Source organism: Loxodonta africana, chromosome 5 (genome assembly GCF_030014295.1).
Source record: "Loxodonta africana isolate mLoxAfr1 chromosome 5, mLoxAfr1.hap2, whole genome shotgun sequence".
NCBI classification, from domain to species: Eukaryota; Metazoa; Chordata; class Mammalia; order Proboscidea; family Elephantidae; genus Loxodonta; species Loxodonta africana.
The window spans coordinates 47,966,632-47,984,123 of NC_087346.1; the positions used below are offsets into that span (position 1 = coordinate 47,966,632).

The following is a 17,492-nucleotide window of genomic DNA, read 5'->3' on the forward strand; positions in this document are numbered from 1 at the left end:
AACAGAAATACCACAAATGGATGGCTTTAACAAACAGAAATTTATTGTGTCATAGTCTAGTAGGCTAGAAATCTAAATTCAGGGCACCACCTCCAGGGGAAGGCTTTCTCTCTGTGTTGGCTCTGGAGAAAGGGCCTTGTCATCAATCTTCCCTTGGTGCAGGGGCTTCTGAGGCACAGGGACCCTGGGTCTGAAGGACTTGCTCTGCTCCTGGCGCTGCTTTCTTGGTGGTATGAGGTCCGCCTGTCTCTCTGCTCGCTTCCTTTATATCTCAAAAGATTGACTTAAAACAACCTAATCTTGTGGATTGGAAACCCTGGTGGCATAGTGGTTAAATGCTACGGGTGCTAATCAAAGGGTCAGCAGTTTGAATCTACCAGGTTCTCCTTGGAAACTCTGTGGGGCAGTTCTACTCTGTCCTATAGGGTCACTATGAGTTGGAATGGACTCCATGGCACTGGTTTTTTTTTTTTTCAATCTTGTAGATTCACTTCTCCTCATTAACATAACTGCTGCTAATCCCACCTTATTAACATCACAGAGGTAGGATTTACAACACCTAGGAAAATCACATTAGATGACAAAATGGTGGACAGTCATACAATACTGAGAATCATGGTCTAACCCAGTTGACACACATTTTTGGGAGACACAATTCAATCCATAACACCATTTAACTGTGAATCATGGTTTCACTTTATTTCTGGACAATCATATAAAGCAGACACAACCTTTGGCCTCAAACACTGCTTTGCACAAACTTGTTGACCTCACACCTAAGCCAGGTTTTCTTGAACTCTCATCTGAACAAATAAACATTCACTCTGATCCGCGGATATCCTGTGAGGAGACCGGAAGGGCCGGCATTGGCTGTTCTGGCTCAGCTAGCCTCTCGACTACGTACGCTACAGATTTGATTTCCTCTTTTTCCTCTGATTTTAAAAAGTGAGACAAAAAGCAATTTTTGTTAGTCTTTTAGACAATGAAAGTGGCCCCAGACTTCATTCCAGGAAGCTGGTTCCAACGGAGTAACAAACAGACCAGCCAGACTATAGGGGAAGCTAGGGACTCCGACACGGAGGTGGCATCCAGGTAACAGTAAGGCGAGAGCACGGGGAGCGCGCGGGGCTGAGCTGAGGCTGGGGATGAGCTACGGAGGCGAAGAGGAAAGGCCAACCCGGAGGCGCCCGGGGCTATGCGCCCCGGTGTGGACACGCCGGGGAGTTCAAGCTGGGGGAGTGTGTCACCACGTGCCAGCATAGGCGGGGTCAGGGCCCTCCTCCGGATCCCGGAGTTTCACAGCGGACCGACCACAGATAAAGTGGGGGGAGAGAGAGAGAGAGTCAGTCTCAGGCAGACTCATACAGAGAAAGAGTCAGGCAGACAGACGCAAGGTGAGAGAGAGGGTAGTGAGACCTTCCTACCAGTTTCCCAAGCCCAGAACGGAGAGAAGGGGGGTCCCGTCTAGATGTTCAAACTTGGGATCTCCAAAGGGGACGTTTTCTGCAGCTCTTTGGGACTGCATGTCTTAGCCCTTCTCAGTTTGCTGCGGAGGGAATTAAGCAGAAAGAGGAAGAGGAGGTGGGGTTCTGCAGCTAGTGGTGGTTTTAGTTCTTCCTAAGAAGTGGCGTGCACTAGTTTTTTTTTTTTTTAAGAAGTGGCGTGGTTTGGGGCTTTATATCCGGGAGGAGCCTGTGTCACCACACTCTAAGCAAATCCTGGGGCGTTTGCAAACCCGGCACCAGGGCAGCTGGCCCCATGCCCGGCCTGGCGTTTGAGGGCTCCGGCCACGCCGCGCTCCCTGGTCCGGCCGGCGGGTGGTCAGCTGGCGTTTATCTCTGTCCCCCTTTGTCCCCTTTATCTCAGGCTCTCCAGGAGGCCCGGGGGGCTCACTCTGCCTATCGCTACCCCTCGGCTGTGCAGCCTCTTCAATGCCCCTCAGGTCGCGGACTGCTGCTCTTTCGAAGGCAGCCGAGGACCAGGAGCGCCCCTTGCCACTGCTGACTCCAGCCGGCGCCGCCGCCTGACCCGCGCGCCCCTGGGCACCGACGCCGGTGCTCTCAGCACGTACCTGCACTCGCCAGCCGGTCGAGGGCCCTCTAGGGACAGCACTGATCCGGATGGCCCCGGGTCGGGCGGTGGCCGGGCTCCTTCTGCTGGCGGCCGCGGGCCTCGGAGAAGCAGCGGCGGGGCCCGGGCTCGCCTTCAGCGAGGATGTGCTGAGCGTGTTCGGCGCGAATCGGAGCCTGTCGGTGCCGCAGCTCGGGCGCCTGCTGGAGCTGCTGGGAGCCGCCCCCGTGAAAGGCGCCCCCGAGCCAGGGCTGCTGCATTTCAACCAGGTAAGGCAGGCGGGGGCCCGGGCGGCCCTTCTTCACTGTGGGTGCCCATATGCGGGTGCCCGTATTTGGGAAATTGCCGGAGAAAGAATTCAGTTTTTCAAGTATGAGATGATAACTGGTTAGTGGCACCACATTTTTACTAGAGTTTTAGGTCCTGTTGGTCAGGATTAAAGAGCTAGTGTGTGTTGTTCAAGGGATTTGGCAGCCAAAAATTGCACTTTTATGCCTCATGAGCTGAGAGATCAGACGCCTGTGGTTATAAGATTCTATAACAGTTCGTGAAGTAGTTCGTGGAGCTCCAGGGCGGGAAGCCACCTCAGGAGATATCTTTTAGACAGGAATGACGTACTTAAATCTTCCCAGAAAGATACCGGCTTACACATTTCCTACAAATTCGGCAAGGAAGAAGGTATATATCATAGGCCACCTTCAACTGTTACCTGGTGGGTAACGACTGCAATTTAGAAACCAGATATAATGCAGTTTTGTCTTTTCTGGGTGCATTACACAAGATATTTAGAACCAAAGGGTCTTTATGCTATACCAATGGGGAAACTGAGGAGGCCTTGAGATCAAGTTCACACGTTCAGTTGGTAGCATAATTAAGATGACTAGCCTTCGACTTTAGTCGTTTGTCAGGTTAGGTCAAGCGTTTGATTCTAATATTCATTCACAGCAAAAATGTATTTCTCAGTACATACACACAGTATTATCTAAAAAACAAAAAAACCAAACCCGGTGCTGTTGAGTCCATTCCAACTCATAGCTATCCTATAAGACGGAGTAGAACTGCCCCATAGAGTTTCCAGGGAGGGCCTGGCCTATTCAAACTGCCGACCGTTTTTTTTTTTTAGCAGCCCTAGTAGCACTTAACCACTAGGCCACCAGGGTTTCCCAGTATTATCTGGGCACTTGGTAATTCCTAGGTTTTAAGGACACCCTTGAACTAAACCAAAAAAAAAAAAAAAAAAAAAAAAAATCCATTGCGGGTCGAGTGGATTCCGACTCATGAAGACCCTATAGGACAGAGTAGAACTGCCCCATAGGGTTTCCAGGGAGAGCCTGGTGGATTGGAACTGCCCAACTCTTGGTTAGCAACCTTAGCTCTTAACCACTATGCCACCAGGGTTTCCAGCCTTGAACTACCTAGGAACAATTAAAGATCATAGATGTTGGTGAACATGAAAGTCAAGTTTCAAGAACGATGATATTATACATTCTTAGTTATTTCCCTAATAAATATTCTAGCGTTGAGTATTTCTTAAAATTGTGAAGCTGGCAGAGTGTGCTTTCAGCTTCCCCTGACTCCAACTTCTGTGCCCCCTCCTCCCTTCTTTTAAACTGAGTTGTCCCACTGCCTCGATGTTTTCGTCCTTGTCCCAGTGTCTGCCATTCACAACTGGTAGTGAATAGCAGAATACAGTATTTTCCATATTGTTCCTCACTTCTGGGAGATGTTAGTGTTTAAAAAAAAAGTCTTTGTGGTCCAAGATATTTGAGAAATTCTGCATTTCATATTCCCCTCTAGGAAGTTTGGGATTTCCTAATGTATTTGACTTCAGGTGACAGAGAAACTTTAATCAGATAAATTCCTTGGTAATATTATTATAGGTAGCTTTGGTATTCTTTTTGTTAGAAATATCTTACCTCAATTAAAAATACTGTAGTCAAGAAGAAGTAGAACATTCTGATACCATGAAATATCAGGATGATCTCTCTTTGATCAAGAAAATTGTATGGCCCTCTTATGCATGTTCTTTACTAAACTATCTGTGGGTCCAGGCATGTTGGAAAAAACAAAATGCACACATATTATATTAATATTTTAGAAAATAAAGCAAAGCAAACAACTTTTTATGTATTTTTCTGACTGGATGCTATCTCTTCTTTCCAAGTACGGGAAATACTTGAGCTGTCTATAGTATTTCTGGGTAGGAGTAGGGGCAGGTCATATGGTTGGAAGGAAGTTTGGGGACTTGAAGTTGCATATCTGTAGTCCACACATTGTTTTAACTTATCTCCTTATCTTGCAGTCTCTGGAGGTGCAAAACACCCCCAAACCACCCCAACACATTGTTTTAACTTATCTCCTTATCTTGTAGTCTCTGGGGGCACAAAACACCCCAAGCCAACCCTTGGCTTAAAAAAAACCCCAAAAAACTGCCTTCGAGTTGATTTTGACTCAGCTACCCTTTTTTTTTTTTAACCCTATAGGGCTGAGTAGAACTGCCTCGTACCTGTAAAGTTTCCAAGGAGTGCGTGGTGGATTTGAACTGCCAACTTTTTGATTAGCAGCTGTGGCTCTTAACCACTATGACACCAGGGTGTCCTCCCCTCGGCATAGCCACTGGAAAATATGCCTGTGTTATTTAGGAAGTTTGGTTAAGTTCATTCAGCAATTTGATTCTCAGTTTATGAACAGATTAGAGTCCTTTAATAGATAAATTATATGTATGTTGACACCTTGTTTCTTCTTCAAATGCTTTTGTATGTAACTACCCTCATTATGGGCTCTGTCGGCCTCAAAAAGAGACAAGAAAAAGCCTGTAATTAGCTTGGAAACAAAGGGAAGCCAAAGACAATTTATCATGCAATCAGGCCTAACATCTATGTGATGTTCTAAAAAGTCCTACTGACAATAACAATCATTGGTTAAGTGATGACAAATGAAATGCCAATCCGGAAGAATCCATTAATTTGCTAGTAACTGATGGACTTTAGTCAAGGCATTCATACTTCCTATAGTATGGAAACCACCTAGTTTGGAGTATAATTTAGGGTCATGAATGTCCACATACTTTAAAGAAGGCAACTTTAGTTTCCTCACCTGAAACAAAGTAGAATAAGCAATGTATGGGCCTATTGTGAAAAGCTTGACTTTTCTGACTTTGAAAAAGACTGAGAAAATGGAATTGGATTCTAGTGGCCAGGGATTTGTTGAATTTTCTACAAGATCTGTCTACACATGACATTATTCCTTGGGATGACGGCTGTGGTATTTACTAGGTCGGTTTCTCTCAGGTATTGGGCTACCATACTCTGGAGGTTTTGTTAGACAGGTTTTATTTATTTAAGTATCCCTTTTTTTTTTAAAAAAAAACAGTACTATTAAAATAATTTGTTGCTTTGGGAGAACAAAGTGATGCGAGTTCAAACTGGAGGCAATAGAACAACCGAGTTTATTGTTTTGCTTCTTATGGCTAGTAAGGGTTCAAAAGGCTGGTAGAATGGGAAACTCAAATAGCCCAGGGATGGTGCCCTTTTAGCCAAACATGTTCTGGGACTCCTATGACTGGGTGTAGGGAATTTAAGAATGGCCTCAGTGCTGCCTTTTATTTGTTCAGATGTTCCATTCTCATTCTCTAACCAAAAGGGGTTAAAAAAAAAAGTTCTTACTGGTGAACACTGGTTAGACAACTTGGCAAAAGGAAAAGCGAAGATTCTAGATTATCACACTAAACTGCTAGAAATAGCCTCCCAGAGAGTGTTAATGGGGGAGCTGGAGTGTGGCAGTGAATGTGGTAGCGTGAAGTATGAGGTAATCTTTGTTTCACATCACTCAATCTTAAAAGTTTTGCTTCTTCTTCCTGACTCTCTTTCTTCTTTTGACATGTATCTTGGAGCAGGTTTCCTGCTTCATTTTTGTCTTCACCCTTCTTCATCACCTTATTCATAAAATATGGTTGCCTGAAACCTGTTTTTAATCTCTCTCAGTTTATATTGTTGTGTGCCCTACAACTCATAGTGACCATATATGACAGAGTAGAACTAGGCCGTAGTCTTTATGGGAGCAGATCGCAAGGTCTTTCTCTCACAGAGCTGCTGAAGGGTTCAAACTGCCAACCTCTGTGTTAGCAGCCAAGCACTTAACCAAACCATGAAGCCACCTCAATTCATATGAGATATTCCCAAAGCAATACATAGAGTATGCCTCTTTTCTCTGAGACCCTCAATCAAGTGCCTCTTGCCTGGTGTAGTCTAAATCTTGAGTCTGGCATTTAAGGCCTTGCATCCCCTGTGCTGATCTACCTCTCCAGATCTAGTACCCACTGAACTAAGCCATTCATTCTTCTATGAATTCACTTTACACTTTTGCTCAACAACATCTTAGCTCATTATCTTCCTTGAACTCTTGCTTGTTCTAGTCCTTGAATCACCTTATCAAAATCCTGCATTTCAAAAGCCCAGTTAAACTCTCTTTTAAAACCTTTCTGGGGCATCATAGCCAGTACTCATTCACTGATTTCTTTCTTTTCTGAACTCTAAATATTTTTTAATTATGCAAATATCTCTTAGCTATTCATATGTTCAGCAGACATTTTGATTGACTACTGCACTGTAATTAGAATGCTTATTTTAAAGTGTAAATCTGATTATATCACTCATCTTATTAAAACAATTCAGTGCCTTCAAGATAAACTTCAAACACCTTAATGTGACTTAAAAGCCTTTTTATGATCTGGTCTGTGTATATTTCTCAAGCCTTATCATTTTCCACTACTTCAGTCTTTTTTTTTTTTTTTTTTAATATTTTATTGTGGCTTAGGTGAAAATTTACAGAGCAACTTAGTTTCCCATATAGCAGTTTATACAGAGATTGTTCCGTGACATTAGTTACAATCCCCACAGCATGTCCGCACTCTCCCCATTTCCACCTTGGGCTCCCCGTTTCCCTTTGCCCAGTTTTCCTGCCCCTTCCTGCCGTTTTAACTTGGCTTTTGGACAATTGCTATCCTTTTGGTCTTGTATAGTTGATGTTCTGGGGAGCATGTTCCTCTTGGGTGTTATCATTCACTTTGTAGGCCTTTTATGTGGCTGAAAGGTGATCTCCCAGAAGTGGAGGAGTGGCTTCAGTTCTAAGTTAAAAGGATGTCTAAGGGCCATAGCCTTAGGGGTTCTGCCAGATTCCATCAGACTAGTTTTTTTTTTTTTTTTAAGAATTTAAATTTTGTGTTTCCTTTTCCTCCTACTCTCTCTCCTGCCTTCTGAGCGGTTGATGGTGGTAGCCAGTCACCATCTAGTTCTTCTGGTCTCAGGCTAGTGGAGGCTGTTGTTCATGTGGCCCATTAGTCCTTTGGACTAATGGTTTCCTTGAGTCTTTGGTTTTCTTCACTCTTTGCTACAGAAGGAAAAAGACCAATAGTTGTGACTTAGATGCCACTTGCAAGCTTTTAAGACCCCAGTTGCTACTCACCAAAGTAGCATCTAGAGTATTGTCTTCATTGACTATGTTATGCCATTTGACCTAGATGTCTCCTGAGACTATGGTTGCTAGCCCACAAGCCCATTATCTCAGTCCGGGGAGGTGTTTGTTTATGGCCCTCCCACGCCTGTTCATCTTCTATAACTACCTGTGTATCCAGTCATACATTATTTTTTGATATTACTGTTGTTGTAGGATTGTACATATAATAGTATTTACTGTTGCCTTTTACTCTTGCGTACCTTTCAGTGTCTTCCTTTGCCATGGTTACGTTTTGCTGACTTCCTCCGTATTGTGTATTGTCTTTCCCTTCAAAGTTAGCATGCGTCTACTGTATAGTGATTTTCCCTCACACCCCCTCCCACCCCTGGTAACTTGTGTGTAAACCTTTTCTTACTCTTCCTAATAGTGATCTTATACGATATTTGTCCTTTTGTGATTGACATATAGGGTTGCTATGAGTCAGAATCGACTCAATGGCAAAGGGTTTGGTTTTTTTTTTTTTTGGTATTTCACTCAGCATAATACCCTCCGGGTTCATCCATGTTGTGAGATGTTTTATGGATTCATCATTATTTTTTGTCGTTGCATAGTACTCCATTTTGTGTATGTTAACAGTTTTTTATCCATTCACCTGTTGATGGGCACTTAGATTGTTACGATCTTATGCTATTGTGAATAATGCTGCTGTGAACATGGACATGTGTATGTCTATTTGTGTCATGGCTCTTATTTCTTTAGGATATATACCTAGGAGCGAGATTGCTGGATCATATGGTGTTTCTCTTTCTAGCTTTTTGAGAAAGCACCATACCGTTTTCCTGTGGTTGTGTACTTTTACATTCCTTCCAGCCGTGTATGAGAGTCCAGTCTCCCCACAACCTTGCCAGCATTTGTTTTCTGTTTTTTTTTTTTCAATCAGTGCCGTTATTGCTGATATGAGATGATATCTCATTGTAGTTTTGATTTGCATCTCTCCAATGGAGCCCTGGTGGCACAGTGGTAAAGAGAATGGCTGCTAACCAAAAGGTTGGCTGTTCGAATCCACCAGCTACTCCTTGGAAACCCTGTGGGACAGCTCTACTCTGTCATACATAGAGTTCTTATGAGTTGGAATCGACTCGATGGCAATAGGTTTAGTGACTAATGATCAGGAGCATCTCTTCATGTATTTGTTGGCCCTCTGAATGTTTTCTTTAATGAAGTGTCTGTTCATGTCCTTTGCCCACTTTTTAGTTGGATTTTTGTCTTTTTGTTGTTGAGGTGTTGGAGTTTTCTATAAATTTTAGAGATATAGACCCTTGTCAGATACATCGTTGCCAATTTTTTTTCCCCAGTCTGTGGGTTCTCTTTTTATTCTTCTGGAGAAATATTTTGATGAGCATAAGTACTTGACTTTTAGGAGGTCCTGGTCATCTAGTTTATCATCTGCTGCTTGTACATTTTTAGTTATGTTTGATAGTCTGTTTATGCCATAAGTTAGGGCCCCTAGGTTTACTTCTATTTTTTCTTCTGTGATCTTTATAGTTTTAGGTTTTACATTTAGGTCCATGATCAATCTTGAGTCAGTTTTTGTATATGGTGTGCAGTATGGGTCCTGTTTCATTTTTCTGCAGATGGAATCTAGTTTGCTGGCACAATTTGTTAAAGGAGACTGTCTCTTCCCCATTTAATGCATTTTAGTCCTTTGTTGAAGATCAACTGATCATAGGTGGATGGATTTGTTTCTGGGTTCTTATTTCTTTTTTTGCCTTTAACAAAAAGAAATTTATTCTCTCACAGTCTAGTAGGCTACAAGTCCAAATTCAGGGTATCAGCTCCAGGTGAAGGCTTTCTCTTTCTTGGCTCTGGAGGAAGGTCCTTGTCATCAGTCTTCCCCTGGTTGAGGAGCTCCTCAGGCGAAGGGACCCCAGGTCCAGAGGACGCGCTGTGCTCCCGGTGCTGCTTTCTTGGTGGTATGAGGTCCCCCATTCACTCTGTTCGCTTCCCTTTTACCTCTCTCTCTCTTTTTTTTTTTTTTTAACTTTTATTGAGCTTCAAGTGAATGTTTACAAATCAAGTCAGACTGTCACATATAAGTTTATATACACCTTACTCCGTACTCCCACTTGCTCTCCCCCTAATGAGCCAGCCCTTCCAGTCTCTCCTTTCGTGACAATTTTGCCGGCTTCCAACTCTCTCTATCCTCCCATCCCCCCTCCAAACAGGAGATGCCAACGCAGTCTCAAGTGTCCACCTGATACAAATAGCTCACTCTTCATCAGCATCTCTCTCCTACTTACTGTCCAGTCCCTTTCATGTCTGATGAGTTGTCTTCGGGAATGGTTCCTGTCCTGGGCCAACAGAAGGTTTGGGGACCATGACCGCCAGGATTCCTCTAGTCTCAGTCAGACCATTAAAAAAAAACCATTAAGTCTGGTCTTTTTGTGAGAATTTGGGGTCTGCATCCCACTGATCTCCTGCTCCCTCAGGGGTTCTCTGTTGTGCACCCTGTCAGGACAGTCATCGGTTGTGGCCGGGCACCAACTAGTTCTTCTGGTCTCAGGATGATATAGGTCTCTGGTTCATGTGGCCCTTCTGTCTCTTGGGCTCTTAGTTATCGTGTGACCTTGGTGTTCTTCATTCTCCTTTGCTCCAGGTGGGTTGAGACCAATTGATGCATCTTAGATGGCCGCTTGTTAGCATTTAAGACCCCAGACACCACATTTCAAAGTGGGATGCAGAATGTTTTCATAATAGAATTATTTTGCCAACTGACTTAGAAGTCCCCTTAAACCATGGTCCCCAGACCCCTGCCATTGCTCCGCTGACCTTTGAAGCCTTCAGTTTATCCCGGAAACTTCTTTGCTTTTGGTCCAGTCCAGTTGAGCTGACCTTCCATGTATTGAGTATTGTCCATCCCTTCACCTAAAGGAGTTCTTATCTACTAATTAATCAGTAAAAAACACTTTCCCACCCTCCCTCCCTCCCCACCTCGTAACCACAAAGGTATGTGTTCTTCTCAGTTTATACTATTTCTCAAGATCTTGTAATAGTGGTCTTATAGAATATTTGTCCTTTTGCCTCTGACTAATTTCGCTCAGCATAATGCCTTCCGGGTTCCTCCATGTTATGAAATGTTTCACGGATTCGTCACTGTTCTTTATCGATGCGTAGTATTCCATTTGTGAATATACCACAATTTATTTAACCATTCATCTGTTGATGGACACCTTGGTTGCTTCCAGCTTTTTGCTATTGTAAACAGAGCTGTAATAAACATGGGTGTGCATATATCTGTTTGTGTGAAGGCTCTTATTTCTCTAGGGTATATTCTGAGGAGTGGGATTTCTGGGTTGTATGGTAGTTCTATTTCTAACTGTTTTAGATAACGCCAGATCGATTTCCAAAGTGGTTGTACCATTTTACATTCCCACCAGCAGTGTATAAGAGTTCCAATCTCTCTGCAGCCTCTCCAACATTTATTATTTTGTGTTTTTTGGATTAATGCCAGCCTTGTTGGAGTGAGATGGAATCTCATCGTAGTTTTGATTTGCATTTCTCTAATGGCTAATGATCGAGAACATTTTCTCATGTATCTGTTAGCTGCCTGAATATCTTCTTCAGTGAAGTGTGTGTTCATATCCTTTGCCCACTTCTTGATTGGGTTGTTTGTCTTTTTGTGGTTGAGTTTTGACAGAATCATAGATTTTAGAGATCAGGCGCTGGTCGGAGATGTCATAGCTGAAAATTCTTTCCCAGTCTGTAGGTGGTCTTTTTGGGTTCTTATTTCTGTTCCATTGGTCTATTGCTGTACCAGTGCCAGGCCGTTTTGACTACTGTGGCTGTGTAGTTGGTTCTGAGATTGGGAAATACGAGGCCTCCTACTTTCTTCTTTTTCTTCAGTGAAGTTTTACTTGTCCAGGGCCTCTTTCCTCTCCAAATAAAGTTGATGATTAGTTTTCCCATCTCATTGAAAAATGTCACTGGAATTTGGATTGAGACTGGGTTATATCTATAGATCACTCTGGGTAGTATTGAAATTTTCATAATGTTAAGTCTTCCTATCCATGAACATGGTATATTTTTCTATTCATTTAGATCTCTTTTGGTTTCTTGCAGTAGTGTTTTGTAGTTTTCTTTGTATAAGTCTTTTTATGTCTCTAGTTATATTTATTCCTAAGTATTTTATCTTTTGGGGGCTATGGTAAATGGTATTGTTTTCCTAATTTCATTTTGGAGTTCTTTTTATTAGTACAGAGGAATTTGATTGATTTTTGTGTGCTGATCTGGTGGCTTGCCACTTTGCTAACCTTCTACTTGTTCCAGTACTTTTCTTGTAGATTTCTTTGTGATTTTCTATGTATAGGATCGTATCATCTGTAAATAGGGATAGCTTTACTTCTTCCTTGCCAATTTATATGCCTTTTATTTCCCTTCCTTGCCTAATTGCTGTAGCTAGGACTTCCAGTACAATGTTGAATAATAGTGGTAATAAAGAGCATCCTTGCTTGGTTCCTGTTCTCAAGGTAAATGTTTTCAGTCTCTCTCCTTTGAGAATAACGTTGGCCTTTGGTTTGTATATATACCCATAATTATGTTGAGGAATTTCCCTTCTATTACTATTTTGCTGAGAGTTTTTATCGAGAATGGATGTTGGATTTTATCAGATGCCTTTTCTGCGTTGATTGAGATGATCATGTGATTCTTTTCCTTTGTTTTATTTATGTGGTGGATTACATGGATTGATGTTCTAGCGTTGAACCATCCTTGCATATCTGGTGTGATGTCCACTTGGTCGTGATGTGTTATTTTTTTGATATGCTGTTGAATTCTGTGGGCTAGAATTTTGTCGAGAATTTTTGTATCTATATTCATGAGGGATACTGGTTTGTAATTTTCTTTTTTTTTTTGTGCCTGGCTTTGGTATCAGGGTTATGCTGCCTTCATAGAATGGATTTGGGAATATTCCTAGTATTCCTTCCTTTTCTGTGTTCTGGAATAGTTTGAATAGGATTGGTGTCAACTCTTCTCTGAATGTTTAATAGAATCCTCAGTGAAGCCATCTGAGCTGAAGGTTTTATTTTGTTGGGTGTTTTTTTTTTTTGACCTCTTCAATTTAAGGTCACTATGAGTAGGAATCCACTTGACGGCAGTGGGTAGGTCAGTTTCTTCTTTTGTTACAAGTCTGTTCAAATTTTCTACCTTAGTTTGTGTTATTTCAGGTAGGTTGTTTTTTTTTTTTATGAGTAGGAATCCACTTGACAGCAGTGGGTAGGTCAGTTTCTTCTTTTGTTACAGGTCTGTTCAAATTTTCTACCTTAGTTTGTGTTATTTCAGGTAGGTTGTGTGTTTCTAGAAATTTGTTCATTTCTTCTAGGTTTTCAAATTTGTTAGAGTACAGTTTTTCATAATATTCTGTTATGATTCTTTTTACCTCAATTGGTTTTGTAGTAGTCACCCATCTCATTTGTTATTTTGGTTATTTGCATCTGCTCATTCATTTCCTTTGTCAATTTGTCCAGTGGTTTGTCTATTTTGTCTATCCTCTCAAAAAAACAACTTCTAGTCTTGTTGATTCTATTGTTTTGGTTTTGTGTTTCATTTATTTCTGCTCTGATCTTTGTTATTTCCTTTCTTCTGGTGACTGTGGGCTTCTTTTGCTGTTCTCTATTTGTTCATGTTGATTTTGGCCTTTTCTTCTTTTTAGATGTGTGCACTTATTGCTATGAATTCTCCTCTGAGCACTGCTTTGCTGTATCCCAAAGGTTTTGGTGTCTTATGTTTTCATTCTCAATAATTCTAGGAGTTTTTAAATTTTGTTTTTAATTTCTTCTACTTTCCAGTTGTTTTTAAGCAAAGTGTTATTGAGTTTCCATCTATTTGATTTCTCTTCCTTCTTCTTCCTGGTATTGACTCCTAATTTAATAGTGTTGTGATCAAAGAAGATGCTTTGTATATTTTAATGCTTTTGAATTTCTTGAGGCTTGCTTTGTGGCCTAAAATATGGTCTATTCTGGAAAATGATACATGTATGCTGGAGAAGAATGTGTACTGTGTTGCTGTGGGGTGGAGTGTTCTGTATATGTCTATGTGGTCAAGTTTTGTTGATTGTGTTACTTAGATTTTCTGTATCTTTGTTAAGTTTCTTTCTGTTTGTTCTGTCCAGTATCAAAAGTGGTATGTTAAAGTCTCCTACTATTATTGTAGAACTGTCTGTTTTTCTTTTTCAATTTTGATAGAGTTTTTTTTTTTTTTTAATGTATTTTGAAGCTCCGTCATTGAGTGCAGAAATATTTATTATGGTTATGTCCTTTTGGTGAATTGATCCCTTAATCATTATATATACCCTTCCTTGTCTTTTATGATGGAGTTTGATTTAAAGTTTATTTTATTAGAGGTTAATATTACTACTCCTGCACTTTTTTGGTTACTCTTTGCTTGATATATTTTTTTCTATCATTTGAATTTTACCCTATTTAAATCTTTGTGTGTAAGGTGTATTTCTTGTAGGCAACACAATGATGGGTCATGCTGTTTTTTATCCATTCTTCCACTCTCTGTCTCTTGACTGGTGCATTTAATCCATTTACATTTAGTGTGATTATTGATAGGTATGAATTTAATGCTGTCATTTTGTTATGCTTTTTTTTTTTTGTGGTATTGACTATTTCTTTGTTCCACTAAATTCTCTGCTGAGTTCTTTTTGTTTATGGATTGTCTTTTCATTTCCTTTGTTTTTGTTGATTTTGTGTTTACTGAGTCTTTTTGATTATTGTCTTTATTTTGATAAGTAGGCTTATTAATTTTCTTTGTGGTTACTCTAAGATTTACTTTTATCTTCCTAAGTTTAAAACAGCCTGCTATTTCTTGATACCATCTTGATTTCCTCTCCATATGGAAGTTCTATTACTACACCGTTTGTTCCCTCTCTTTGTTTTGAAGTTGTAGACTGAAATCTCTTTCCCTGTTTTCATTTTTGTAGCTTTATTTTACTTTTCATAGTTCTTTATCTGGGCTGGTATCTGGGTGATGCTATCATGTGTTTTACTCTCAGGTTGTTGTCTGGTGTCATTGGTTCTCTGTCTGAAGGACTCCCTTTAATATTTCTTGTAGAGTTGGCCTGGTTTTGATGGATTTCCTTAATTTCTGTTTATCTGGTATTGTCCTAATTCATCATCATATTTGAGAGGCAATTTTGCTGGATATATCAGTCTTGGTTGGCAGTTCCTATCGTTCAGGGTTTTATATATGTCATCCCATTGCCTCATGGTTTCTGCCAAAAAGTCAGAGCTTAGTCTTATTGGTGCCCATTTGTAGGTGATATTTCCTTTTTCATGAGCTCCTATCAGAATTCCTTCTTTGTCTTTGGTTTTGGAAAGTTTGATTGTGATGTGTCTTGGTGACTTTTTTTGGTGTCTGCCCCATAGGAGGTTCATTGAACTTCTTGGACAGAAATCTTCTCATCTTTCATGGTATTGTGGGAGTTTTCTGACAGCAAGTCTTCAGAGATTCTCTCCGTGCTTTTTTTAATCTCCTCCTATTCTTGCATTCAAAGGCATAGATTATTCCTCTTGATTGTGTCCCACTAGAACCCTAAGGCTTTCTTTATTTTTCTTCATTCTTTTTTTCTGATTGTTCCTCAGTCAAATCAGTATCAAGGGATTTGTCCTCTTTTCACTGATTTTTTCTTTCGTTGATTCAGTTCTACTTCTGTGTCCTTTTATTGGGTTATCTATTTCAGATATTTTGTTATTCTTCTGGATTTCTAGTTGCTGTTTTTCTGTGGTTTCTAATTGTCTGTTTTGTACCTGTATTGTTTCCTTGAATTCTTCTAGAGTTTTTTCTGTATTTTACTTGGTTTTGTCTGTATTTTCTTTGATCTCTTTGAGGGTCCTATATGTAAGTCTTTTGAATTCTTTACTGGGTAGTTCCATTATCATATCTTCCTCAGAAAGGTTTTCTGGTCCTTTCTTTTGGTCACTTGCTTGAGCCATTTTGTCCTGCTACTTTATGGGATTTGATACTGTCTGTTGTCTCTGAGGCATTAAGGTATTATTTTATTTATTGATTGTATATTTGTTTGCTTCTTTTCTGACTTTTTGTTTTTGTTCTATTTTGTTTTTATATCCAGGTGGGCAGGGCAGATGTGCTACTCTGGTTGATAGTCTAGCAGCACTGGAGCTCTCACCACTTTTCTCCGGTTGGGCTGGGTAGCAGCTTGTAGTGTGAGTGCAGGTCTCTGTTCACTGGTCTTGCAGGAGCTGAGGATGGGCTTGGCGAGGATAGTCCGCTGTCTGTCATCAGTCCAGTGGCGTGGGAGTGGGCAGTGACGCTCATTGAGTGGGTGGAGTGGTAGGTGTGATAGATGTGTTGGGTGAGTGGAGATGTGGGAGCACTCCCTTCTTGCCGCTAGCCTGGTGGGAAGACCAGTGGGTGACCCAGGGGGCTGGAGTGCCCTTGCACTACTGGGGGGCTGGGGTGCTGGGTTGGGCAGGTGGGGTTGCTGGAGCATACCCGTGCTGCTCAGGGGGGCAGGCCGCTGGGCGAGAGACAGGATGGAAGGGTGGGGTTGCTAGAACAGTCCTGGGTGGGCAGGTCACTGGGCTAGGTTCAGGGCCGGAGCTGTCTGGGGGCATGGGTAGCTGGGCAGGGGTCGGGTCAGGTGGGCAGGGTCCACCAGAGCAGTCCTGGGAAGGGGGTCAGGTCACTGGGCGGGGGTTGAGGTTGGCTAGCCAGGGTCTCTGGAATGGTCTTGTGCTGCTCAAGGGGGCTGGTTACCATGTTGGTATGGGGTCGGGGGGTGGGAGCACCACTGCCACTGCCGCTTGGTGGATGGGGACGGGGGAATGGTGGATGAGGCCAGATGGGGGGAGAGTGGGGGTTTTCGAGTTGTGGTTCATGGCAGTTGGTGCTGTGGGGATAGGGGGGTTCATGCCTCTAGTCATCAGGAGTGTGGGGGGAGGGAGAGTGCACACCTCAGGTTATTGGCAGGGTTTTCAAGGCATTTCTTGTTGTCTGCTGTCAGTAATCCAGATGTGGCCCTGCTCAAGTGTGATGAGAGGGCGGGGGCTACCTGTAGACTGGTCAGGTAGGGAATCTATTGCCTCATGTGTACCACTCATCCTAATGGTCCGGGACCACTGCTCTTATGTAAACCTGTCTTTGGATCCTAGCTCCCTCCCTACTCTGTGGACACTGGAATCCCTGGAATTCTTGCCTTCCTTCTTGCTTTCCCTCCTTAGATCCAGATCGTGTTCTGCTCACCTTTTTTCCCTCTGGTGTGTCTTTCTTATTGAGGATGCTGTAAAGTTGCCTTCCTGTGCCCCTCATCTGGAATGCTACTGGCTTTGTCTCAAGATGGCCACACTGAGCCTGGACAGCTGGCAGAGTTCCTCTACTCCGTATCCTACCTCGTTTGCTGCGTTAGTTCAGTTTCTCCTTCCAGTCAGTGTTCAGTTTAATTCTTTATCCTTCCTTTTGATGTTCAGGGTTTCAGGTTGTCATCTGCATCTGTTTCACTTGGTTTTTCAAGTCTTTACTGTAGAGAAACACAATGGTGTGTTTGACTAAGCTGCCATCTTGGCTCCTCTATTCCAGTCTTAATGGTTCTTCATTCACATCTGTTTATACCTCAGGTGTCATTTTGGGTACCACTTCTTTTAAGAACCCTTTTTTGATCTGATCAAGAGTTTAGTAGGAGCCATTTCTACGTGAGCCTATATTAACTTGTGTTTATACAATCGTAACATTATATTACATATTGTAATTGTATGATAATATACAAGTAATATTATATGTATTACCCTTTCCTGTTCACATGGTTGTACCAGATTTTAAACAGTTTTAACAAATTGAAGGGAACAGCTTGACTCATCTGTCCAGGGTCTAGTGTAGTGCCTGGTAGCCAGAACTAGTTGGAATTGAATTCATTGCAACTCATAGCTGCCCCCTGTGTGTCAGAGTAGAAC

The 17,492-nt window shown here is 41.9% G+C and overlaps 1 protein-coding gene across 1 annotated transcript in view; it reads left to right on the top strand.

Annotated features, from left to right (window-relative positions):
• Window positions 1-2,050: 2,050 nt before the first annotated feature.
• SLC39A8 (solute carrier family 39 member 8) overlaps window positions 2,051-17,492 on the top strand; it is an 83,127-nt gene continuing 67,685 nt past the window's right edge. Inside the window, exon 1 of the mRNA XM_064285497.1 lies at window positions 2,051-2,339. Within this exon, the coding sequence (XP_064141567.1) occupies window positions 2,121-2,339 (219 nt within the window). The 5' untranslated portion in view covers window positions 2,051-2,120. The remainder of the gene's footprint in view (window positions 2,340-17,492) is intronic.